Raw genomic sequence first — 27,452 nt, 5'->3', positions numbered from 1 at the left:
AAAGATTCTAGAAAGAATTGTGTCCAAACAGCTGCTCACTGTACTGGAAAATAACAAAATATTTGAAAAGTTTCAGTCTGGTTTCAGGAAGTACCACAGCACTGAGACTGCCCTGCTTAAGTCACCAATGACCTTTTAATGTCTGCTGATGAAGGCATGTGCTCAGTCCTTGTACTCCTGGACCTTAGCGCTGCTTTTGACACCATTGATCACAACATCATGTTAGACAGACTGAGGCACTGGGTGGGGATCTCCGGTACTGCCCTAGAATGGTTTTCATCCTACCTGTCAAATAGGAAGTTTTGTGTGTCTGTAAACAACTATGTCTCCTCGTTCTGTCCAGTTAAATATGGTGTGCCTCAGGGGTCGGTCTTAGGACCCATTTTGTTTTCCTTGTATCTGCTTCCCCTGGGACATATTATCCATAAACATGGAATTTCTTTTCATATTTATGCTGATGACACACAAATATACTTGCCCGTCAGATCCACAGACCCTGGGATGCTGAGTTCACTTAACAACTGCCTTTGTGAAGTTAAAAAATGGATGTCAAATAATTTCCTCCAGCTGAACTCAGACAAAACAGAAATCCTGGTCATCGGGTCTCAGCAGATGGCAAATCAAATACTGCCATCTGCTGGTTCCCTAGTAAATCACATTAAGCCCGTGGCAAAGAACCTTGGTGTTTGGTTTGATAGTAATTTAAATTTCGAGCAGCACACCACAAAGCTTGTTCAATCATGTTTTTATCAACTTAGAAATATAGCTAAAATTCGATCTATGTTAACTTTTAAGGACACCGAGACCATTTTACACGCCTTCATCTCATCACGCCTGGATTATTGCAACAGCCTTTTCACCCGTTTAACCCAAAAATCTATTGACTGACTGTCCAGAACTCAGCTGCCAGGCTTTTAACCAGAACAAAGAAATATGACCACATTACTCCTATTTTAGCTTCATTACACTGGCTCCCAGTGTGTTTTAGAATTGACTTTAAAATTCTATTGATCACTTTTAAAGCTCTTCATGGCCTCTCGCCTTGTTATATTTCTGACCTTTTAGTCCCATACGCACCAGCACGTACCTTGAGATCCTCGGGCAGAGGTCTGTTGTCTGTTCCAGAGTCTCGACTGAAAGCTAAAGGGGACAGAGCGTTTGCTGTCAGGGCCCCGAGGCTCTGGAACAGCCTGCCCGAGGAAATCAGGTCAGCTGAGTCAGTGAACTCTTTTAAGTCCCTTCTTAAAACATACTTTTAGGAGAGCCTTTCCCGATCTTATTTGACTTTATTTTATCCCTTTTATTTTATTCTATTTTACTAATTTTATATTAATCTGTATTTTAGTCTTTTCAATGTTTTTATGCTCTTATCTTGCTTGTTGTAATATTCTTTACACTTGTTAAAGCACTTTGTAACTTGTTTTTGGATTATCATTATTATTATTATTATTATTATTATTATTAACTTCCTGAAACACAGAAACTAATAAGGAGACATCAGAAACAGGTGTGCAACAGGAAAAATTTAATGGTTGTGTAACAGTGTAATAACTACTTTTCCAGTCTGACAAATGATGAATGAGCAAAGCTGTATAAAATGTAGCCTAATATTTTTAACGTATTACTTCTTCCTCCACTCCTGCGTTTTAGAGCCTATCATGTTCAGCGTTGGCACGCATTCATATTTCTAGCTCCACCAGATTAAAAAGGAGGCTCTGCCTTTATTTACCTGTTGCCATGGTGAGTTATAATTGCTGTCCATTGCTGATGGCTCCCCACGCACACGCTTCCATCATATTCAATGTACTCAGAGTTAATTGAACTAATTCTGATCAGGTGTTCTGAAACCGAAAACTTATGCCGGGAATCCACTGACTCCGGCTACGGATTGTTACAGCTGCACCAGGTTTTGATGCAGCCCCATAACAGCTGATCAGAATTAGTCCAATCAACTCTGAGTGTGTTGAACCTGATGGAAGGCGATGAAAAAAGCCATCACCAATGGAGCTCTGATATTACAATTCACCATGGCAACACGTAAATAAAGAGCAGAGCCTCCATTTTAATCAGGTGGCACTATAAATATGAATGTGTGCCAATGCGAACCATTATAGGCCATTTATGTTAAAATGCAGTGGAGGAAGGATCAATATGTTAACAATATTACTTTTTAAACAGCATTGCTCATTCATCATTTATCAGACTGGAATTCTTCTATAACCTATCAGGCTACATTTGATTTTTAAATAGGCTATAGGCCCATTTATTCAGCTGTAAATTGACAGGACAAAATGCAGGAGACAGTAAGCGACCTCAAGATGAAAATATGTATCAAATATAAGACACAGTTTACTCGTTCGACCCAGTAGGTTAGCCTATTAATTATTTTATGTGCAGTGGAAAATGTGTCAATAGGTTCAAACAACATTAATAAAATCTTGCTCATTTTGTATTTAATGAAATGCTGTTAAAAAACATTCAGACTGCAGCTAACAATAAAAAAACTCCCTTTTAAACTGCATTTGGGCCTATTTGTTTCAGCTGCACCACAGTCATCCTCACTCAGAAATGTTCAAATCATATCCACTACTGTCTCAATCAATCATGTTGTTTTTTTTTAATAGCGTGAATATATTTTGTTTTGTCTACACTGCAGCCTGTGTCTGATTTTATTTTATTTTTATCCTATTTTATAATTGTATTATTGTATGAGTAAGCACATCATGAGCATTTTACAATCCGCAGTCAAATTCCTCGTATATGGACACATACCTGGCAAATAAAGCTGATTCTGAGACTGTCCAGAAAAACAACAGCATCAGTTGTCTGTTCAATTGCCTGAAACAATGTGTGTTTACATTTCCCTGAAAAGGATGTCTAGTGTCCGTGTGAATTAGGACTGTTGTCTGAAGTAGTGTGACATTTCTATGGAGGCTCAAAGGGAGGAGGTCGTGTGTGTGTGTAAGATGTTAATGAAATGAATGTAGTTACATTTTGATGTTCATAAAAGCTTACTTGAGAGAGTTTTCTTTTAAATTAAAGCCCTTCTTTTTTGGCCTGTTGCTCTTGAAGCCACTGGACGCAGAGGAATTTGCCCTGTTTTGCATATTAGACAAGAAAGAAAGACCACCAGGGTGGGAAATTATATTGAGCAATACACAGCAACTTCCTGAAACACAGAAACTAATAAGGAGACATCAGAAATGTTCAGTAAAAGTTTATTCTGTTCCAACTAAATGATTCTCTCCTCTTTTTAAAGTAGTTTCTCCTACTTCTCCCTCACATTAGATTATTCCAGTACAATATCAATATTATGAGGGTGCAGAGGCTTTAATATTCATCATTTTGATCTCCCAGAAAAGGAAGTTGAATTTACTGACTTCAGTTCTGACACAATAGATGCCAGTGACAGGAAAGATAAATGTAACTGTGCTGAACATGTTTTAATGATAGCTTCATCAATATATTTGAAAGTGTGTGAAAGAATGTAAATGAGGTCAACAGATTTGACTCACGGATTGTCTGAAGACTGGACCAAATCACCACCATCTGCTGCTTCACCGTCCTTCTCCTCTGAGGAAGAACTGGAGTCTGAACTGCACCAAGTAATAAGCATCGTCATCAGTATGGAAATAAAAGATTAGAAGTAAAAGCAACAGCATTTCAAATATGATAACAGTGTGTGGAAAAAGGGTAAACAATGTTATACAGGTGATGTGTGTACAAAATGGTCATAAATGAGGCAACAGTTTAATGTTGGCAAACTCTTCTTCATAGGAGAGGAAAGTCTTTCATTAAAATGTTCAATGCAACCTTGTTACCTATTACTCACAGAATGACTTTCCAATGGGACTCTTAAAGGAGAGGTGCTGTATAAATAAATGTCCTGATAATGATTATACTCAGAGCAGACTGATGGAAGACTTTTTATGAATCTATAAAACAAGAAGGATCGACCCTAGAGGAGCATAACTGTGGCCTAGACTAATAGTCTAAAGCAACGATTCCCAAAGTGTGGTGCGCGAAAAATGTAATGGTGGTGTAATAGTGTAATAACTACAACATTTTTTGTGAGGAATTTTTCATTAAATAAAAACCTGATTGATTGATTGCAAAGTTTAACCATCACAGTACGAGAAAAGGTTTTACTGCCATGGTTACTTTTTATAGTAGGCTAATAAATATAACATAGCGATGTAGAGTGGCAGTGTAAAGACACAGAAGACAGATGCATGCTGTGTTTAAGTGCAGTGAGTAAGTAAGGGGTGAGCGATTTAAAAGCCGTCACTTTCAAGTTACAAGGTTGTTTATTTGTCATTATATAGCACAAGGCTGCATAACAAAATTTGTAGTTCCTTCATTGTAGTTCCTTTTTTTGCATAATAATATAGCATAGTATATATATATATATATATATATATATATATATATGAATTTTTATATTATATAATAAGCAAACCCTAGAGAGTCTGAGTTTTGGGGTGCAGCAACCCAGTCAAGATGTAGAAGGGGGTGGTCTAAAGTAATTCTGTGTAAAAGTTATTCATTCTAAAAGGTAAGTTAATGTGTTTTTTTCCTTTTTAAGGTTTCTATAAAAAGGTTAACAACCTGATAAACTTTGTATTTATTTAGTTTCCACAGCCAGCAGTTGGAATTCATACAAAGAGACAAAACTTGACAGGAGTTGAGTTTTGCGCTGCATCCTCTGTTTTCTTCTAAGCCTTTTCTGAGTTTAAGACAGACATGAAGCCAAACCCCAAATAACTCAACTATAAATGAAAACAGCTAAAGTTATATTTGATTTTAAACTACTTGCTGTTTGTTAACTGTGTAAATTTAGACATTAGCTTTTATGATGCATTTGATTTAATGTTGAACAAGGCACCTTTATTTTTTAAAATAAAATATACATTAACATGATAATCGTCATTTTCTTCAATCGTAAGTATTAGAACTCTTTAAATATGTTGCTTGTAAAAAGTGTTTGCTTGAGCTACATGAAGGCAGAGTCCCACCTTCACCTCATTTTGAACAAGGCCCTAATTTTTGTCCTTTTAATCTTCCATTTTGCGTTCAAGTTTTTGTGACCGGTAGTTATACATAACCAGCCAATTACACACTTTCAGTCCTATAAGTATCCACATTTCCATGGTGTCCACTCTGATAGCACTTTAACCAGGATGTAGTAGTAGCCAGTGAGGATCTGCCGAGCCAATCTACAGGCACTTTGGTTTTATGGTTTCATTTATAAAGCCAGATGTTGAGGTCAAGGGGAACTGGATTTGGTTGAAGAAACTAGAAGATGTTTCTTCCCTCAACCAAAAGACTTTCTGACTGGTTGAGTGACTGGTAGGGAAACTCAGCTATTTAACCTCTGGGATCGTTAGCTAGGATCGTCGATACCGCTGGTTCGTTAGTGCTCCTGGCTGTGTTAACGACAGTCGTCATGGTTGTTACAGCTACCCATGGCCAAGTCTGAACAACCATCGTTGGACTCTTCACCATGCTTGTTTAGTGTCCTGGGAAGTGATGAAAGGACAGCATTGTCAGCTTTTCAATCCGGGTGTAAATGGCTTCCCTGACACCTCTTTCGAACCATCCATCTTCTCTGTCTAAAATGTGCACCTAGGTGATGTACAGGTGCACATACACATATAAGCATACATGTACACAGTGTGATGAGTGCAAAGAACGCTGGAATAAATAAGTATTATGTGCAGTGTAGCTGGGATTGGCTGCAGCCGCCCGCGACCCTGTACGCAGGATGGATATGTGTTGATGTTATGTACATGGTGTCTGTGTTTGGACTCCCACTTTAGGTCCTGAGATATAGAGGATCCCAGAAACCTGAAGGATTCCACAGCAGACACAGGGCTGTTGAGTATGGTGATTGGGGCCAGAGTGGGGGGGGGGCTCTTTCTGAAGTCCACGATCATCTCCACAGTTTTGAGCATATTAAGCTCCAGGTTGTTCTGACCGCACCAGAGAGCCAGCTGATCAACTTCCCGTCTGTAGGCTGACTCATCACCGTCCCGGATGAGGCTGATGACCGTTGTGTCGTCAGCGAACTTCAGGAGTTTGACAGATGGGTTTCTTGAGGTGCAGTCGTTGGTGTAGAGGGAGAAGAGCAGGGGGGAGAGCACTGGCGCCCCCCAGGGGTCCGGGTGCTGGATGTGATGTTCCCCAGCCTCACCTGCTGACTCCTGTCAGTCAGGAACTTTGTGATCCACTGACAGGTGGAGGCTGGCACAGTGAGCTGGGTGAGTTTAGTGAGCTGAGGATGTCCGGGATGATGGTGTTGAACACCAAGCTGAAGTCCATGAACAGGATCCTTACATAAGTACCTGGAGAGCCCAGGTGTTGCAGGATGTAATGCAGTCCAACAGGGGGGCCTGTAATGTCCTTCAGGTGAAACACCAGTCTTTCAAAGGATTTCATGACTACAGATGGCACCAGGTCTGTAGTCATTTAATCCAGAGATGGAGGGTTTTTTGGGGACCGGGATGATTGTGGAGCGTTCGAAGCAGGAGGGAACTTCACACAGCTCCAGTGATCTGTTGAAGATCTGTGTGAAGATGGGGCCAGCTGGTCAGTGCAGATTTTCAGGCAGGATGGAGACACACTGTCGGGGCCAGGAGCCTTCCTGATCTTCTGCCTCTAGAAGAGGTGGCTCACATCCTCTTCACAGATCGTGAGTGCAGGTGAGGGGTCAGAGAGGCGGGGTGAGAGCGTGACAGTTGGGGAAGGTGATGGTGGTTTGAAGATGGTGTTGGAGTGGGGGAGCGGTGTGACTGTGGGCTTCTAAAACCTACAATAATGATGGCAAATTCTGACAGAAAAGCTAAAAACAGAAATTTAACCCAATGTGACACTGACGTTCGTTTTGGTGAAGCTCAAGCATTTTGTTTGGTGGGTAAAAAGCACACATACATGTGACGCTTGTTTGCAAAGGGGGGGCTCTGGAGCTCCACCCCTTCATAACCGAAATGCAGGAAGGGGCATCCCTCCTAAGTAGTGATGGAGGTGGAGGGGGACACATACATGCAAGACGCACTGGATGATCCAGGTACATCATTTGGATTTCCTTGTTTCAAAAGACAGTAAACAAAATGTATTCCACTTGTGTTTAAACATTTATTTAGGTTATACAAACAGTCTTCTCACTTAACGAGGCTGCTGATGAGTTAAAAGAATTAAGATTTATTTTATGTGACATAAGCGGCACTGAAAGATTTACTTAATAAAATAGTGGGGGGGTTTCCATACCGTGTTATTAAAAGCAGCGCATCACATCCACACGCTGGCACAGAACATGTGACATGAAACTATGCACTCGCATTTTCTTGACTGATGCATTTAAAACGGCATCAATTTAAATGAAATTTTCCTTCCTGTTCACCTTATTTATGAGAATAAATTGCACTGCATTCTTTTGCAAAAACTGCTATATTGTATCATACTATGATGTTTGGGTTTTGCACCTGTCTGGAGGTTTGATGTGGTTAATAACGGATTATTATATCATTGTTTCTTAGCAACAACAGTCACAATCATTCCCTGTCTTTGTGACACGTGCAGGCATGACAGTCAGACATCCTCATCTCACCTCTGAACTTCAATCTTGCTCGCATGTTGTCCACACAGGGGGTTTCCAGAGAGAAGCCTCTGCTCCTCCTCTTTCTTCTTCAGCTCCTCCCCTTTCTTCTTCAGCTCCTCCTTCTTTTTCTCTTCCTCTATCATCTTCTTCTTCGTCATCTTCTCCTTCTCTTCACTCTGCCTACAAGGAAAAGAAAACAACATCTTTTTCTACTTCTTCATTTGCCACATACATCTGAAACTGTGCACTGAACTGATGAAACTCAGTAACCGGAAAAACAGCTTGATGCACAGAAACTCAGAAATACACATTTGAATGATAAATTAATCTGAGGATGGGATTTACATTTAGGGACGGCCAGTGAGTGCACTGAAACAGAGGAGGTAATTAGGGCTGGATATGGGCAGAATTGTGCACTGGAGACTGAATTTGTATTCTTTAACTTGAATAACTGAAATGAATCTGAATAGCATAATCTGAGATTTAATTTATTAGTTGAAACTGGATACCAATTAACTTATTATCTTGAAACTGAATGTAACATTATGAAATTGAATTCATTTGCTCTTCACATTATAGTTTGAAGGTGGTCCATATCAGGCTGAAGTGTGAACTGTCCGAGGCCTGAAGGTGACCCGCTTGTGCGAAACATGAAGTCACACACTGTCGTACAGACGTAAACAAGGAGACACACAGTTAGCTCCTACTTGCTAACCCTCCCATATTTTCAAGGGAGACTCCTGTATTTCTTTACCCTCTCCCAGTTTCCTCCTGCAGTCACATTTCTCCGATTTATGACATGTTCACAAAAGAAAAATCAGATTTTGGGTCACTTGTACCTGCAGTCTGAACACAGCTTATGGTACACACATGCACACACCAATGCAGAGTGAAGCCAGCACCAGATCAGTGGAGATGACACAAGTTTACGATAGCTATGCTTGTTACTTTAAGTGCAACAAAAACGTTGAGATTAAAACGTGAATACTTCATCAATACACTTTTTTAATAAGCATAAACATATCAAATCAATATTTTATTTTGCTATGTTATCCTCCGCAGCTGGTTTTACACAAGCACAGGGTGCTAGCTCAGATAATAGCAAATCCTTATGTAACACATACCGTGAAATTTAGCAAGTCCTTATAATCTAAGCTGCTGGCTGACACAAACCAGATGCTCCTCTCTACCAGAAGCAGCAGAGGGAGGACGACAGGAGGAAAGACTGATACTGACTAATATATGTTCTTTATTCTTCATTCGTGTGAGAGACCTGGGTTCGAATCCACTGTGAGACACCAATGTGTCCCTGAGCAAGACACTTAACCCCTAGTTGCTCCAGAGGGGTGCGACCTCTGACATATATAACAATTGTAAGTCGCTTTGGATAAAAGCGTCAGCTAAATGAATAAATGTAATGTAATTTTGACATTTTAGATTTGTTTCCAGTCAGACACTGAGTTTACATACTGACTTTGCTGCTGTAAACGTTACTGTTGCTTCTCTGGAAACATTTAGTTAGAATAAATGATACAATTTTAATCCTGTATTTACTCTTTTACTGAACAATATATTTTTTAAAAGGCAAATATTTCGTAATGAAGAAAAAACGGTAAGAGTATCGATAAAGAACATAACTGACATAACATGATGACTTACTTTGGAAAAGGGGCAAATAATTCAAGGGCAGATGTTCTTGGTAGAGTTGCGTTTATGTTATTGTGACCAGTAGTTATGCATAACCAGCTAACTGCACAAGTTCAGTCCTGCAAGTATCCACATATCTATGGTGTCCACACTGATAGCACTTTAACCTGGATGTAGTAGGAGCCTATTATAAGCACACCACATAATACACCACAAATTGATTGATGCCTTATGGTGTATGTCTTTATTATTTGCCCTGTACTTTTGTGTATTCTATAATGTTTTTAATAATTATTATTAGATTAAACCAGGATAATGAAAAAATATTATAAACAGGTAAAGGCTCCAGTATTTTCAGTCAGCTTAAAGGCTCAGTGTGTAATGTTTAGGAGGATCTAATGATATTGACTGCAATATAATATCCAGAACTGTTTTCATTGACGTATAAAGATCTTACATAATGAGCCGTTATGTTTTTATTCCTTTAGAATGAGCCATTTATATCAACATAACCAAGGGTCCCCCTTACATGGAGGTCGCCATGTTGTGCTGCCATGTATCTACAGTAGCCCAAGCGGGCAAACTATACAGAACAGATTTGCCACTACGTTCTTCTTCTTGTAGAATTCAGGCAGTGTAGATGCTCATAACTATATTGAATATGTTAGTTAAAGAAGTAATAATATACAGCAGGGGTCAGCAAATAAGTTTTGCATTGGGCCACTACTTTTCATCCATCAGATAGTTGGACCAGAACATAAGATATAACAAAACAGTGCCCCCAGTCTATTGTATTTACATGTCACGTCCTCATGGTCTTTTTAGGCCAAAATTAAAATTAAAATGACATTTTCTATCTATGAAAATGAAAACGAGAAAAAACTGGTCTATGTTGTGTGCGCGCCGCGGTCGGTCCGGGCGCTGCTTTTCCGCGGGTTACGCTTTTTGCGTTCCGTCGGCATTACGTTGTCAACTGGCATTTGGGTCGGGGTCTACTGCGTTTGCATCGCGGTGCATCTGGGAGTCTTTGTTGTTGTTTTTTTATTTGATTTATTCTTTTTCTTTCTCCCACCCCTATTGGCTGCTGGGGTTCTTGCCTGCCTGTTACAGTCGTGGCGTCCCACTCTCACTAACAACTACATTCTTTAACAGGCTTATGCACACACACATGTACACACACACACACATACAGACACATTCACCCACACGCACACAGACACACACAGACACAAACAAATTTAGGTTGTCCCTGGTAGAATTATTCCTGATGCTTTTCTTTCAGTTACTTATTTAAATTAATTGTTGTTATTCCAGCTCTCATTGCTGTGTTGTGTTGCTTATTTAGTGTGTGTGACTGTTTCTTGTTTTCATTTTTCTCTTAGTTGTCTTACTATGTCAGCTGTTTATTGCTGCTGTTCGGCTGGTTGTCTTTTACTATTATTATTATTTTTATTGTTTGTTTTTGTTTGTTTGTTGTTGTTGTTTTTCTCCTCCCCAAGCCCCCCTCTCTGTTCTATTGCAGGTTTCGTTGCTTTCTGCAATTGGTGTTTCCCACAGCTTTTCCCTGTTGTCCCCACCCTCCATCCCCCTTCTCTTACAGGTGTTGTCCTTTCTCTGTGCTGTCTGTTTGTGCCCCTCCATCCCCGTGTCTGCCCCCCTGTCCGGCCCGGTGATGAATCAATACATAATTAAATAAATAATAAAATAGACAAAGGAGTATTTTAATACTCTCTTGTTAAAGTAAAATCTGTCTGGCACAATTTGGTATCCAGGTCATTATACACTATACCAGGCTGCTGGGCAGGACAGGTTTTAAAATCAAAACAAAACAAAAAACAAAAAAACATTCACAAGCAGCTTTCCAAGGGACACAATGGGCCTTTCTCATTTCCCAAATTTCTGTCTCCTTGACTCCTCAAGCGTGTGACCCGGAAATCGATCTCAGCACGCCATCTTGAAGGGCATCTCAATTCTTAAAATGCACATCGAGGAGGTGGAAATTTGGGAAATGAGAAAGGCCTGAGATTTCCTTTCCTTGGAGCCGTCATTTTAAAGCGACGTCAATAAATATGACCTGTTGCACAGCTGCATCATCTGTCCACTGTTTGAGCTGTGATCTCTGTCAGAACTGCAGATCATTTTAACAGGTAGAAACATCTCAAGGTTCCAATAAACATAGTATCTGTAGAAAACAGTCACAGATTACAGCAGCCTAATCATTCACTAGGCTACACAGTAGGCTACTACTTTTTTGGGTGCGCCTTTTGCCTGTAAACAGAAGTTCATTTCAGCCCTCAGTCTGATGAGGTGAGAGTTTCAGTCCCTTTACAAAATGACTCTAATATTTATCTCACAATATTCATCACAGAATTCTGCTGTTGGAATGACCTGTGCAGACTATATGGGCACTATTATTAGGCTATAACATGAAGCAGATCAGGTCTGAATGCTCTTAACGTGCGATAAAATAATTGTCGGCGTTAATTAATTAATGCGTTAATGCGATAATAATGCATTAATGTGCCCAGCCCTAGTTAAAAGTAAAAGCAACAGGTTTTTAAAAATGACAATAGACTATGGAAAAAGCTAAAAGAGGTTTTAGTGGTGATGTGTGACTGTACAAAATATTCATAAATGAGGCAACATTTTAATGTTAGTAAACACTTCTTTATATGAGAGGAGGGTCTTTCATTAAAACGGTTAGTGCAACCTTGTGAGCCTTACCTCAAACCTGACACATGATGTTCCATTTCCAGAAGGAATCTGCAAGAAACAATCAAATACACACACAATCCACCATCTCATTTTAGTCTCATACAATCTATATATTTAAGTGCTATATAAATAAAAGTTCTGATAATTATTACACTCAGAGCAGACTGATGATTGTTTATGAATCTATAAAACAGAAGGATCGACCCTTGAGGAGCATTTTTATAAATAAAATGACAGTTTCTCTCTCATTTGCAGCACATCCACAAGACTACAAGGCGCTTATTTTAGATTCACAAATTCTGACCATAAACAAACATCCTAATCTAACCTCTGTACAGCACAGAGGGGCTACAAAGCACTGATATGATGCTACTTTTTCCAGGATGAAAATAAACATTAAAAGTAAAAGCAACAGGTTTTTAAATACGATAACAGAGTATGGAAAAAGCTCAGAGGTTATACAGGTGATGTGTGACTGTACAAAATGTTCATAAATGATGCAACATTTTAATGTTAGTAAACACTTTATAGAAGAGGAGGGTCTTTCATTAAAGTTGGCCGTGCAACCTTGTGAGCCTTACCTCCGGGTAGACATAGAATGTTTACTTCCTAGAAGCTCTCTGCAAGAAACATAATCAAACACACACACACAATCCACCATCTTATGTTAGTCTCATACAATCTGTATATTATTTACTTTTAAAGTTTGTTTACTTATCCATGTTTTCCTATAAAGTGTGTTGTAAAATCATTTTTGCAAAGTGCTATATACATAAAAGTTCCAATAATTATTACACTCAGAGCAGACAGACAGAAGATTGTTTATGAATCTATAAAACAGAAGGATTGAGTCCTGAGAAGCATTCTCATAAATAAAAATGACACAGTTTCTCTCTCATTTGCTGCACCTCCACAAGACTACAAGGCGCTTATTTTAGATTCACAAATTCTGGCCATTAACAAACATCCAAATCTAACCTCTGTACAGCGCAGAGGGGCTACAAAGCACTGATATGATGCTACTTTTTCAGTGTGAAAATTAAAAGTAAATGCAACAGGTTTTTAAATATGATAATAGAGTATGGAAAAAGTTCAAAGAGTTTCCACAGGTGATGTATGACTGTACAAAATGTTCAAAACATTTTAATGGTAGTAAACACTTCTTTATATAAGAGGAGGGTCTTTCATTAAAGTTGGCAGTGTAACCTTGTGAGCCTTACTTCTGGATAGACACAGAATGATCCATTTCCAGAAAGTCTCTGCAAGAAAGATAGTAAAACACACACACAATCCACCATCTTATTTTAGTCTCATACAATCTGTATATTATTTACTTTTAAAGCTTGTAACTTATCCATGTTTTCCTATAAAGTGTGTTGTAACATCATTTTTGCAAAGTGCTACATTACACTGAACAAAATTATAAACACAACACTTTTTGCCCCCATTCATCATGAGCTGAACTCAAAGATCTAAGACTTTCTCTATGTGCACAAAAGGCCTATTTCTGTCAAAAGGTTTTCACAAATCTGTCAATCTGTGTCAGTGAGCATTTCTCCCTTGCCGAGATAATCTATCCACCTCACAGGTGTGGCATATCAAGATGCCGATCAGACAGTATTGGTATTGCACAGGTGTTCCTTAGGCTGGCCACAATAAAAGGCCAATCGGAAATGTGCAGTTTCACTATATTGCGAGGTTCCGGGGGGGGGGTTCCGGGAACCAATCAGTATGTGGTGTGACCACAATTTGCATTGCAACACATCTCCTTCAAATAGAGTTGATCCGGTTGTTGATTGTGGTCTGTGGAGTGTTGGTCCACTCCTCTTCAATGGCTGTGCGAAGTTGCCTGATATTGGCAGGACCTGGAACATGCTGTCGTATATGCCGAACCAGAGCATCCCAAATATGCTCATTGGGTGACATGTCTGGTGAGTATGCTGGCCATGCAAGAACTGGGGTGTTTTCAGCTTCCAGGAATTGTGTACAGATTCTTGCAACATGGGGCCAAGCATTATCATGCTGCATTATCATGAGGTGATGATCGTTGATGAATGGCACAACAATGGGCCTCAGGATCTCATCACGGTATCTCTGTGCATTCAAAAGGCCATCAATAAAATGCACCTGTGTTCACTGTCCATAACACATGCCTGCCCTTACCATAGCCCCACTGCCACTATGGGCCACTTGACACAACATTGACATCAGCAAACCGCTGATCCACATGATGCCATACTGCCACCTGCCCGGTACAGTGAAAACCGTGATTCATCAGTGAAGAGAACACTTCTCCAAAGTGCCAGACGCCAACAAATGAGAGCATTTGCCCACTCAAGTTGGTTATGAAGACAAACTGCAGTCAGGTCGAGACCCCGATGAGAACGACAAGCATGCAGATGAGCTTCCCTGAGACGGTTCCTGACAATTTGTGCAGAAATACTTTGGTTATGCAAACCGATTGTTGCAGCAGCTGTCTGGGTGGCTGGTCTCAGGCGATCTTGGAGGTGAAGATGCTGGATGTGGAGGTCCTGGGCCGGTGCGGTTACACGTGGTCTGAGGTTGTGAGGCCAGTTGGATGTACTGCCAAATTCACTGAAACGCCTTTGGAGACGGTTTATGGTAGAGAAATTAACATTCAATTCATGGGCAACAGCTCTGGTGGACATTCCTGCAGTCAGCATGCCAACTGCACACTCAAAACTTGGGACATCTGTGGCGTTGTGCTGTGTGATGGAACGGCACATCTTTGAGTGGCCTTTTATTGTGGCCAGCCTAAGGCCCACCTGTGCAATCCCCATACTGTCTGATCAGCATCTTGATATGCCACACCTGTGAGGTGGATAGATTATCTCGGCAAAGGAGAAGTGCTCACTAACACAGATTTTGACAGATTTGTGAACAATATTTGAGAGGAATAGGCCTTTTGTGTACATAGAGAAAGTCTTGGATCTTTGATTTCAGCTCATGATGAATGGGGGCAAAAACAAAAGTGTTGCATTTATAATTTTGTTCAGTGTATAACGGGTCTTTCATTAAAATTGGCAGTGCAACCATGTGAGCCATACCTCAAAGCAGAAACACAAAGTTCCATTTCCTCAAGCTTTCTGCAAGAAACGTAATCAAACACACACATACAATTATTCATCTCATTTTAGTTTCATACAATCTGTATATTATTTACTTTTAAAGCTTGTAACTTATCCATGTTTTCCTATAATGTGTATTGTAATATAATTTTGCAAAGTGCTATATAAATAAAAGTTCTTTCATTCAGGTCTTTCATTAAAATTGGCAGTACAACCTTGTGGGCCTTACCTCTCAATATCCGCAGAACGTCTCCCTTCCAGAAAGTCTCTGCAAGAAAGATAATAACATCACACACACACAGTCGCCCATTTTATTTTAGTCTCATACAATCTATATATTATTTACTTTTAAAGAGGTAGTCTTATGTTCATTTTCAGTTTCAAAATCCTATTTAGAGGTTGTACCAGAACAGGTTTACATGGTTTCATTTTAAAAAAAACACCATGTTTTTTTTCATACAGCACATTGCTGCAGCTCCTCTTTTCACCCTGTGTTGAACACATAGACTGTATGTAAGAAATGGACGTAGTGATCGTGACGTCACCCATTGGTTTGTGGACTGCCGTTTGGCCGATAGGGCGCCACCATGTCGACTCTTTGCAACCAGGAAGTGCCTGGAAGGGACGATACGGCGGAGCTAACGGCCGTGTGCGGAGCTAGCTTGCTTGCTTAGCTAGGTGCATCTGTAATTCACGTTAACTGTCATTTTAACAGGGCTGATAACTTTGTCTAGCGAACAGCGGTCTTAAAACTAAATGTACAACCAGAGAAAGTTAACAGCCAACTCCTAATAAGCTTTTTCAACGGCGCTGGTTAAATTTACACAGTGCCAAGGGTACGAGTCTTTAGCCTGATTGACAGGTCGCCATGGTAACGACTTGAAGAGCATTTTTATAAATAAAATGACAGTTTCTTTCTCATTGCCTGCACTTCCACAAGACTATAAGGGGCTTATTTCAGATGCACACATTTAGGCCATAAACAAACATCCTAGACCTAAGAGGTTACGTTACAGGTGATTGACTGTACAAAATGTTCATAAATGAGGCAACATTTTAATGTTACTAAAGACTTCTTTATATGAGAAAAGGGTCTTTCATTAAAACTGTTAGTGCAGCCTTGTGAGCCTTACCTCAAACCAGACACACAACGTTCTATTTCCAGAAGCTCTCTGCAAGAAACATAATCAAACACAAACACATACAATCCACCATTTTATTTTAGTCTCATACGATCTCTATATTATTTACTTTTAAAGCTTGTAACTTATCCATGTTTTCCTATAAAGTGTGTTGTAACATCATTTTTGCAAAGAGCTACATAAATAAAAGTTCTGATAATTATTACACTCAGAGCAGACTGAAGGAACAGAAGGATCGACCCGTGAGGAGCATTTTTATAAATAAAATGACAGTTTCTTTCTCATTGCCATTACAAGGCGCTTATTTTAGATCCACAAATTCTGGCCATAAACAAACATCCTAATCCAACCTCTGTACAGCGCAGAGGGGCTACAAGGCACTGATATGATGCTACTTTTTCAGTATGAAAATAAATGTTAAAAGCAAAAGCAACAGGTTTTTAAATACGATTACAGAGTATGGAAAAAGCTCAAAGAGGTTGTAGTGGTGATGTGTGACTATACAAAATGTTCATGAATGAGGCAACATTTTAATGTTACTAAACACTTCTTTATATGAGAGGAGGGTCTTTCATTAAAATTGGAAATGCAACCTTGCGAGCCTTACCTCTTGATAGACGCAGAATGTTTCTGTTTAACAAGCATTCTGCAAGAAACATAATCAAACACACACACACAATCCACCATCTTATGTTAGTCTCTTTCAGTCTCTATATTATTTACTTTTAAAGTTTGTAACTTATCCATGTTTTCATATAAAGTGTGTTGTAACATCATTTTTGCAAAGTGCTATATACATAAAATTTCTGATAATTATTACACCCAGAGCAGACTGACAGAAGATTGTTTATGAATCTATAAAACAGAAGGATCGACCCTTGAGGTGCATTTTTATAAATAAAATGACAGTTTCTTTCTCATTGCCTGCACATCCACAAGGCGCTTATTTTAGATTGACAAATTCTGGCCATAAACAAACATCCTAATCTAACCTCTGTACAGCGCAGAGGGGCTACAAGGCACTGATATGATGCTATTTTTTCAGTGTGAAAATAAATATTAAGAGCAAAAGCAACAGGTTTTTAAATACGATAACAGAGTATGGAAAAAGCTCAGAGGTTATACAGGTGACATGTGACTGTACAAAATGTTCATAAATGAGGCAACATTTTAATGTTAGTAAACACTTGTGGAGGGTCTTTCATTAAAGTTGGCAGTGCAACCTTGTGAGCCTTACCTCAAAACAGAGAAATAATGTTCCATTTCCAGAAGGAATCTGCAAGAAACATAATCAAACACACACACACACTCCACCATCTTATTTTAGTCTCTTACAATCTGTATATTATTTACTTTTAAAAGCTTGTAACTTATCCATGTTTTCCTATAATGTGTGTTGTAACATAATTTTTGCAAAGAGCTATATACATAAAAGTTCCGATAATTATTACACTCAGAGCAGACTGACAGAAGATTGTTTATAAATCTATAAAACAAAAGGATTGAGTCCTGAGGAGCATTTTAATAAAATGACACAGTTTCTCTCTCATTTGCTGCACCTCCACAAGACTACAAGGCGCTTATTTTAGATTCACAATTTCTGACCATAAACACACATCCTAATCTAACCTCTGTACAGCACAGAGGGGCTACAAAGCACTGATATGATGCTACTTTTTCCAGGATGAAAATAAACATTAAAAGTAAAAGCAACAGGTTTTTAAATACGATTACAGAGTATGGAAAAAGCTCAAGGAGGTTGTAGTGGTGATGTGTGAGTGTACAAAATGTTCCTAAATGATGAAACATTTTACTGTTAGTAAACACTTTATATAAGTAGCGGGTCTTTCATTAAAACTGTTAATGCATCCTTGTGAGCCTTACCTCTGGATTGACTCAGAACGTCCCATTTCCAGATGCTCTCTGCAAGAAACATAAACACACATACACACATACAATCCACCATCTCATTTTAGTCTCAAAGAATCTGCATAATATTTATAATATTCATATTATAATAATATAGAAATCCATGTTTTATAAAGTCTGTTATAACATACACAGATGCACACACCTAAACCTCTGGTCTCTTACTGAAAACACATCGGCTTTTCCCGCCTCTTCTGTTTGTGTCTGCTCTGTTGACTTTCTCAATCAACAGTGTGTTTTATTAAGTTGCTGAAAGATACAGAACTCAGATATTTCCACTCGCGATTCCATTTCAGAAGAAGGTGCACTGCACATGGAGGAGGCTTGTTAACGCCGTTGTCTGTCAGCACGAAACCAACGTAACAAACACCCAGTGTGTCTTTGTTATCTGGCTTCACTAACACTAACAATCTCAATCAGGATAAGCGGTCATGCAAAACAGGTTATTAAATCAGTAAGTCAACCCAGGGTTTCCCAATCCAGCCATGAGCCATAAGTTAGCAGCAGTCAAATCCTGGTCAAAGTCTACTCAGTCATATTTAACCCAACGAAGAGCAAACTGTAATATTTGATAAATAGATAAAGTCTAAGTTGCACAGCTGCGGCTGACAAATGCAGTAAAACAGAAAACAGTGTGATTGCCTAGCCTAAATGAACAGGCGTAACCTATAATATGAATGCGTTGTTATGATGTGTTTTTATAGCGTGTATGACAAGCTTAGCCTTATTCTTTCATCTCAGCTGTGTGTTTCCACATTAAAAGCTTCAGGCACTGAATAAGTTATATATATATATATTATATATATATTATATAAATAAGAACTTCTCATACACTTCTAAAATAAGATTAATTTATTTAACACACTCAAAAGTGCATTAACTTCATAAAGCACCAAACCAAAAATTAAATAGTGGTCGAAAGACTGAATCTCAACATTTAGGCTTTTAAAAACTGCCCCACATTACCTGCGCCCACAGTAAAAGGTGGGGCACTACATGACCTGTCTCTATAATGCAAGATAGTTACTAACCTAAAACAAATACATTCATATTAAACTTTATTTCAATAAGCCTACCAAACTATATGATCAATTCTGTATGTTTAGCCTCACATAAGAAAAATTAAACCCATTTCTTTTAACGGTTGCGAGACGCTGTGTGAAACGGACTTGGGAGCAAATAAAAAAAGATATAAAACATTTCAAAGCGGTAGCCTAGGCTTACTGTCACATCTTAAAGACCTACAACAAGTAGGCCTTGGCCTAGGAGCAATGAGAGGGAAGATGTGAGCACCACACAGACATGGAGCGACCTCAGTTACACCAAGAAAGTGGAGCACATTACCCCACTCCTTAAATCACTGCACTTGTTTCCTGTGTGTCAAAGTATGGACTTCCTATTATTATTATTGGGTGTGAATGCTGCAAGCATTCGCATCCTATGTTGTTGCTAACCTTTAACCTTTTGGGGGGCCAGCATTCACAGTATCTAGTTAGAATCCTATTACTCTCTATAAAGCACAAAATGGTATCAGGCCTAAATATGTCTGAGTAGTTTATTATGAAACATCCTCACCCACCAGATCAACTTTAAACATTCTTGTTTTCTGAGACTTTCCAATAAATTAGACTCATAACCTATTTTTAATCAGCAACTATTTATTTGCTTTTGTTTTTATGCTATTTTAAATGCAATCTTATTTTGAACTTTACACAATTATTTACTTCTTCTTTTTTCTTTGCCGTTTTCTATGCCTCTGTAAAGCACTGACTTGCAAATAGCCAACATTTTTTTTGATTGGGGGCAGTAAGGGACCTGCATACCAGGCGCTGGCCAAAAAAAGGTCGACAACCACTGAAAACACCTTAGCGTACGCAAGATGGCTGCCACGTGTATCCTGCCCCCCCCCCCCAAAAAAGGAGAAGTGTCACGGACAATAGTCTCTAACCTCTGCTGCCGCCGCCGCTGCCGCCGCCGCTGCCGCCACTCTTTCAGCCGCTCCTGCCGGTGTTCCTGCAGCCGCTCCCGTAGTGGCGGCGGCGGCGGCGGCGGCGGCGGTGCTGGGAGCTTCTCACACCGACACTCCTGCAGCTTCTGTTCCAGCCACTTCTCCCCCTTCTCCTCCTCCGTCAGCTTATCCTTCAACTCCTCCTCCTCACACTGAATCATTGCAAGTGTACACCTGCAAGGAAAACAAAAGTCCCACTCATGAGTTGAAAATCTATTAGGTTAGCTGTTACTCTGCACTGAACTGATGAAACTCAGAAACAGGAAAAACAGCTAAATGCTAAATGAATTTTAGGATGGGATTTACATTTAGGGAGGACCAATGAGTGCACTGAAACAGAGGAGCTAATTAGGGCTCTATATGGGCAGAACATTGTACCACTGGAGACTGAATTTATCCAAAGCGACTTACAATTGCTATACATGTCAGAGGTCGCACACCTCTGGAGCAACTAAGGGTTAAGTGTCTTGCTCAGGGACACAATGGTGGATGGGTCACTGGAATCGAACCCAGGTCTCCCCCACCAAAGGCAAGCATCTTATCTATGTGCCATCACACCCCTTTTTATGTGTATTTTATGTGTATGTGTGATTTGTTGTGAAGCACTTAATGAGTGCTATATAAATAAATAAAGCTTATTATTATACAATTTGAATCCTGTTCTGAATTTACTCTTTTTTTGTAAATGTTCCGTATTTGTATAGTCCCTTTCTAGTCTTTTTGACCACTCAAAGCACTTTTACACTACATCCACTCACTGAGCCTAAGTGCTCAAACAGAAACTAACATTCACACACACTCATACACTGCCATTGCCCCTGGTGGCAATTCAGCCAACCTGCTCAACCGCCTGAGCCACAACCGCGTTTTTGAACGATATATTTTTTTAAAGGCAATTATTTAGTAAAAAGTGCCGATAAGCGTACCGATAAAGTACGTAACTGACATAACTGCCAAAAAGTGTTCACATAAGTGTGCAGTTAAAGACGACATCTCTGATAGTGGAGAAGTTTAAATTTGTAGCTTTCACAGGTATGGTAGTGAATGTAGCGATGTAGCAGAGAAAGAAAAGGTCAAGGCTGAGGACTATATTTGAGGCAGCAAAAGATTATTTGGGTATTACGGATATGACTGTAGACATGTTACATGGAATGTTAGCACCTAATGATGGAATATCTTAGTGACCGTCTTTCCCCCTCTCCTTTATTGAGTTATGTATCTTTTTTGTGCATTCAACAGGTTTGCAAAGTGAAAAAGTCCAGCCCAAAGCGAGTTCCCATCTCCCATAGAAAGCACTGCTCTGAACTGAAAACAGTTCGTTTGTAGTCCAGCCCTTCACTTCCTTTACTTGTGACGTCACAATGAAAACGTGTCATAAAGTTTGCCAAGCAGTTAACGGGGTCAGGCACGCCCTCAAACCTAGCTAGTCTGAGAGGAGGCCCTTTGGCCCTTTGTTTGGTTTTCCATTGTAGAAATGTTGTACCTGTACCTGCTTCCAGGTACTTTTTTTCGTATCACCTCACCTCCTTGAGGTTCCAAGCGAGCTGAGGGATACTAAAATGTAACGTGAAAACACAACAGACTGCTGACTGGTCAGAGAGAATATTCACTATTCACTGCATCATCATTGCTGCACCAGACAGAGGCAGCAACAGAAAGTTTCGTATGGAATTTCATCACTAAATCCACTTCTGAGAAGTTTTGAGGTGAGAAATCAGCTGTGCAGATTTTGAATATTGACAGTTTTACGAGAAGTGATGGAACAAAAATGTGCTTGAATATTTTCGGAGTTGAGGAGCTCCGCAAGTGGCTGCGGGGGAAGCCTGTACCAACCCGCGGGAGGAGCGTGTGAGGCCGGCCAGCCGCCCGCTCACAGAGCCCTCTGCTCCCGCCGTCACACAGACCGCTGCAGCAACAACGGCAGAGGAAAACACAGCTGGAAGGTTTTCATACCGCTTATCTGTCTTTACATTCTGAGGAATGTTGAAACATTTTAACTTAAAAAAGAGAAAGCTGTGTGGATCGCTGCTGTGTGTGTGTCGCATTGAAAACAAACGTTGTTATGACGACAAGCTACATACTATCTGTGGGTACTATCTGCAATGGAAAACGGAGCAGGGCCGAGTCGAGTCAGAGTCGAGTCTATCGATTTGTGCTATGGTAGCATTTTTCGGCAAGGCAGCATAGATCGTCAGAACACCGGCAACAGTTCAACGTTTAGTCCTGATGGTAAGATGTGGAACAATGATGCTGTGTGGTTGTGGACTTGTAACTTATACCATCTGCTAGGTTACGGTCGCAGTCTGAAGTAGTGTTGTGTTGTTCATTGAATGTTTCGTTCAGAAGACCTAATCGTGTATATGACTCGGGAGGAACGGGTTGTCTCAGTGAGTAATTCGTTCATTTTCACGCATGCGTCAAGGATCTTGGCCTCTTACGTTCACTCGTCACACGGCAGCTGCATGGGCTCCGTCAGCACAGGAAACCGAATTGATTAGTTCACGACTCTCAACTGTGGGTCTGTTTGAGTCGTTCATTTGTCATGTGACATCTACTGTGGAGCAGGAATGAAGGACTCGTTCACCGCTCACATGGGTCCTCAGTCTTTCGTTCACTCGGCAGGCTGAGTGACTGCCAGCGCCGGAGAATGAGAGGCAGGTCGGCTGTCGGGTAACAGTCACTGGACTGACATTATATAGCTATTTTGTTGTGACATTTTATAAAGCATAACAATATTACAGCGCAGTGATGTTGTGCTAAGTTATAGTTTTAACACAGCACATCGTAACTTTAGTCCTGCTAGTGTTTACAGCTAACAGCTGATGAGAGTTGTTCTGGGTCCACTTCAGAGCCGAATAACCTCCGAGGTCGTCTTCCTCTCCAAAACAAACAGACCCGGTCATTAAAACATTAAAACACAGCCACGTAACAACGTTAGCGTTAGCCCTGTAAACAGCTAACAGCTGATCCAGGTCTGCCAGAGAACGCAACGTAACTTTTCCTTTTTATTTATCAACAGAGCCGTGCTGTTGTTTCACAGCACCTCACTGGTGAACAACCTGCAGTGTTTGAGAGCGATGTGCTCATGTGTGTTTCTCTGTCTGCAGAATCCGGACCTGATGTGAGTTCTTTAAGAACTTGGTGGCTTGATCCAGATTATTATTAAATTGGTTGAATTTTAATAAGAGTGTGTGGTGGTGGTGATGCCGAATAGATAAGATGCTTGCCTTTGGTGTGGGAGACCTGGGTTCAATCCCCATCCCCCCCGTCAGCGTCAGATAAATGTAAATGTATTCATATAGTGTATCAAGTTTATTACTTCTATATATTTACTGATATTAATATTTTACTCATGGATAGGGAAGTTAGGCTACTGTATGAATGAGCACTTTAGATATAATGATAGTAATTATATACATAAGGGCCTTTATATGGCTGGTCTGGTTGTATACTCGGGAAAGATTGTGAAAATGGAAGGATTTAGCCGGTGTAGTGGATTGCATATAGACAACATATTTCTGTGGTTTTTACATGGTTTGAATTTGGTTGTGGGCCCAGGGGGGTTTATATAATGATGATATACAGTAATCAAGAGGTGAATTTGTGCATTATTCTTTGTCAAATAAAGCAAACCAGGCAGCCTTCTGTGTTTGAGAACGGCGCTGTTTTTTTAATCGTCCACTAGAGGGCCACAATAACCAGCCTAGTTCAAATGAACGAAATGACTCAAAAAAAGATTAGTTTATTTTAATGAACAAGATTTGAATGAACGAGTCTGTCAAAAGACTCGAACTTGCCATCACCAGTCTGTAGCGGCTTTGATTTTGGATCACACTACCTTGTTTCTTACAACCCGCCCTTCTCTGCTTCTGATTGGCTAGTAGTCCTTACCTGACAACTGCACATGTGCAACTCCCAACAAAGATTTTGTACAAGTAAGATGCATCACTCTGTAGCTCAAGAGCGGAGCGTACAACACACAGGGTGAAAAGAGGAGCTACAGCAATGTGCAGTATGAGTGTTTTTTGAAAATTAAACCATGTAAACCTGTTCTGGTACAACCCCTAAATAAGATTTTCAAAAAATTTGAAAATGAGCATAATACCACCTCTTTAGACATGTCCAGCCCAAGCAGCCTATTACGATCACTTTCAAATAAAGTGACAGCCCTACCATGAAGTAATGGGCATCACTGCTGTTATATCTGCATTTTTTGTAACTATTTCCATTTTATAGAATTATATTACAAATTAAGTAAAAAGGGGGTCATTTGAAGCAGATCTTGTTTTTGGGTTTTGGGTATAACCTATTCCAAAATGAAAGCAGTAAAGCACACACTCATAAAATTGAAGGTCATTTCGTTATAGAAATGATTGTGTAAGACATATTAAGACACAGTACAGGCCTTCATTTAAATCCTGCCACCTGCTGCTAGAAAGGGGGAACAGCTTGATTCATTACGGTGGAAACCACATTAAATATTTAATATTAATATTAAAATATAGCGCTGACAGTAACAACTCTGCACACACAATCATTTCTTAGGTTAACCCATATTAGCCTATCAACTGTACTGCACCAAACAATGCGCTTAAAAAAATGTGACTCTTGCTGTTTACATGAATAAATGCACAATATTATAGTGCATGCAATCAAATGCTGTTGCTAACGTATTTCTCTCGGTCCAGGTTTATTTATTTATTTTATCTAACATCACCCTGGTATAACATTAGTGCTGCATAATGCTACAGATCTGACTGTTCTAAAAGCTTGGCTTTATTTTAATATCTATACTCTTACTTCCGGGTCACCTGTCTCACCTCACTCTCTTTCTTAACGTCCATCTTCAAATGGAAAATTAAAATAGGAATTTCATAAAACCAAAATCTGTCTGGGTATCTCTGGATAATCCGTAATTCGTTTGTAATTATAAAACGAAAATACTGTTTATCAGTTTTTGTTTCAAAACGAAAACCAAATAGCTGTTTTTGGTATCAGAATCAAAAAACGAAAAACCAATTACTGTTTAATTTTTCATGATACCAACGGATAGTACTGAACTCCTCAAGATCATTTTGGACTTGAGGAGCTCATACTTCGCTGGTGTGGATTGAATATGTAGTAAGATCATGAAGGCCATTGCAAACATCATTGTTGAGCCATTGGCTGATTGTATTAATCTTTCTTTACTTACTGGCATTGTACCTAAAATGACAAAAACTGCTAAGATAATCCCAATTTTTAAATCGGGCGGCAGAAATAATATGAGCTATTACCGGCCCATATCAATTCTTCCCACTTTTTCTAAAGTAATGGAGAAAGTATTACATAATAGACTTAGTGGATATCTTGATAAACTGGATATTCTTCTTCCCTCTCAATATGGTTTTAGAAAAAAGAGCACAACTTGACCTAATAGAACAAATTAATGACTGTATTGAAGAGGGAAAATGTGGTGTTGGTATCTTCCTGGACCTATCAAAAGCTTTTGACACCATTGACTTTGATATCTTATTGCATAAATTACAGCACTATGGTATCAGAGGTCTAGCACTTGAATGGTTCAGAAGTTATCTATATGAGAGGGAACAGTATGTCTATGTTGATGATCATAACTCTACTTGTAAGACCATAAATTTTGGGGTCCCCCAGGGCTCCATTTTGGGGCCACTGTTCTTCATTCTTTATATAATGACTTTATAAATTCTTCTAAAATATTTCATAAAATCCTCTTTGCTGACGACACAAATTTATTTACATCACACAGGAACCCACATACTCTACAAGATGTAGTCAACTCAGAGCTAACCAAAGTTGACTCCTGGTTTAAATGTAATAAACTGTCACTAAACATCAACAAAACAAATTTCATTTTATTCAAATCGAACAAAAAAAAAATTAACTACACTGCTCACTGCCTGATTAAAATTAATGGGCAGGTGATAAAAAGAGTGCATTCCACTAAATTTCTGGGGGTCCTCATCGATGACTCTCTTAACTTCTTGTAAGTAAGCTATCAATGTATGTTGGTTTGTTCTATAAGATCAGACATTTTCTTCCTTTGTCTGCCCTTCTTATTTTATACAAAACTCTCTTTGAATCCCATCTTAATTACTGTAATGTGATATGGTGCAACACCTTTAAAAGTCATCTTAAAAAACTTGTATCTTTGCAAAAAAAAGCCATACGGGCTTTGTCTTGGTCAAAGATAAATTCCCCCACCTGCCCTCTATTCTATCGCTTTGAGTTATTAAGACTAACTGAACTAAATCAATATCATAATGCCTGCCTTATGTTTCAAATTGTAAATAGGCTGAACTCTAGATTGAGTACTCTTGTTCCTATCTCCAGCCCCCAGCACACATACCAAACGAGAATCAAACCTCTTATATTAGGTAAACGCCGCCGACATGTGCGCTCCAGTGTTTTCTGTAGGGGGGCCGCAGATCTGGAACGGGATTGATGATGGCCTCAAGGTGTTGCCCTCTATCTCCCAACTTCAAAAGACAACTAAAAAATCACCTCATATTAACCTATATCTAATATCAATATGTTTTCTATTGGATTACTGGGATGATGTATGTGTATGACTGTATGTGTATGTATTATGTATGTTTTGGTGTGCTCTGTATGCATTTACTTAACTGTGTATACCTTGTCTATACCACTACCATTTCATAAATCATGGGCCCCCCGTCTATAAGCTTTTCTTAGCTTCTTTGGGAGACCAATTCACTATACCCGATTGATTCTGTACCCAAATTGTATTTTTGTAATGTTTTGAAGTGGTATTGTGAATAAACTCAAACTCAAGGAGTGTGATTGACTTGGAGTTACATTGTGTTGTTTAAGTGATCCCTTTATTTGTTTGAGCAGTGTATTACACACCGAGGTTTGAATAAAGATGGAGCAACCCATAGATTTCTTAACTGATGGGTCAAAAGGGAGTGTTGGAAGTTTCAAATAAAACAGACAGCCCTAAAACAAAGTAATAGGCAACACTGATTCTCCTAAACAGGTTTGATATCATACAAGAAATAAGGAAAATGCACTTCATTGCTAGGTCTGAAGGAGGACTTGTACACAAAGAGATGGCAGAAGTGGATACTTTACTTAGGCAATATATAAAGGACAACCCTCACAGCTCGTACTAATTAGAAGACAAGGCATCTACTTGTAAAACCGACAAAAAGAAACAATTAAACTATGTAGCCTTCTTAACCATGGTAGAAACACAAAAATCAAGAACAGCTTACAGAATCAACTAAATTTAAACAATTCAGCAAAATCGGGCAGGCAAAACGCTCTTATTCTGAAATGCTCCA

General features: G+C 39.4%; 1 protein-coding gene across 3 annotated transcripts in view; it reads right to left on the bottom strand.

The window, feature by feature from the left end:
* LOC119910944 (trichohyalin-like) overlaps positions 1-27,452 on the bottom strand; it is a 36,800-nt gene that overhangs the window by 8,935 nt on the left and 413 nt on the right. For 2 of the 3 annotated variants that reach the window (XM_038729811.1, XM_038729810.1), the window contains exons 2-14: positions 20,068-20,301; positions 18,075-18,113; positions 17,428-17,466; positions 16,798-16,836; positions 16,182-16,220; positions 15,278-15,316; positions 15,028-15,066; positions 13,180-13,218; positions 12,541-12,579; positions 11,969-12,007; positions 7,607-7,777; positions 3,516-3,596; positions 3,016-3,096 (exon numbers count right to left, since the gene is read on the bottom strand). In XM_038729811.1, the coding sequence (XP_038585739.1) occupies positions 3,016-3,096; positions 3,516-3,596; positions 7,607-7,777; positions 11,969-12,007; positions 12,541-12,579; positions 13,180-13,218; positions 15,028-15,066; positions 15,278-15,316; positions 16,182-16,220; positions 16,798-16,836; positions 17,428-17,466; positions 18,075-18,113; positions 20,068-20,301 (918 nt within the window). The remainder of the gene's footprint in view (positions 1-3,015; positions 3,097-3,515; positions 3,597-7,606; positions 7,778-11,968; positions 12,008-12,540; positions 12,580-13,179; positions 13,219-15,027; positions 15,067-15,277; positions 15,317-16,181; positions 16,221-16,797; positions 16,837-17,427; positions 17,467-18,074; positions 18,114-20,067; positions 20,302-27,452) is intronic. The other variant, XM_038729812.1, reaches the window with a different exon arrangement.

This window comes from Micropterus salmoides, unplaced genomic scaffold (assembly GCF_014851395.1).
Source record: "Micropterus salmoides isolate LMB-PRFRI ecotype aquatic unplaced genomic scaffold, ASM1485139v1 Ms_hic_scaffold_19, whole genome shotgun sequence".
Lineage (NCBI taxonomy): Eukaryota > Metazoa > Chordata > Actinopteri > Centrarchiformes > Centrarchidae > Micropterus > Micropterus salmoides.
Note: the sequence above shows the minus strand (reverse complement) of the source record. Positions and strands in the feature narration are given on the sequence as shown.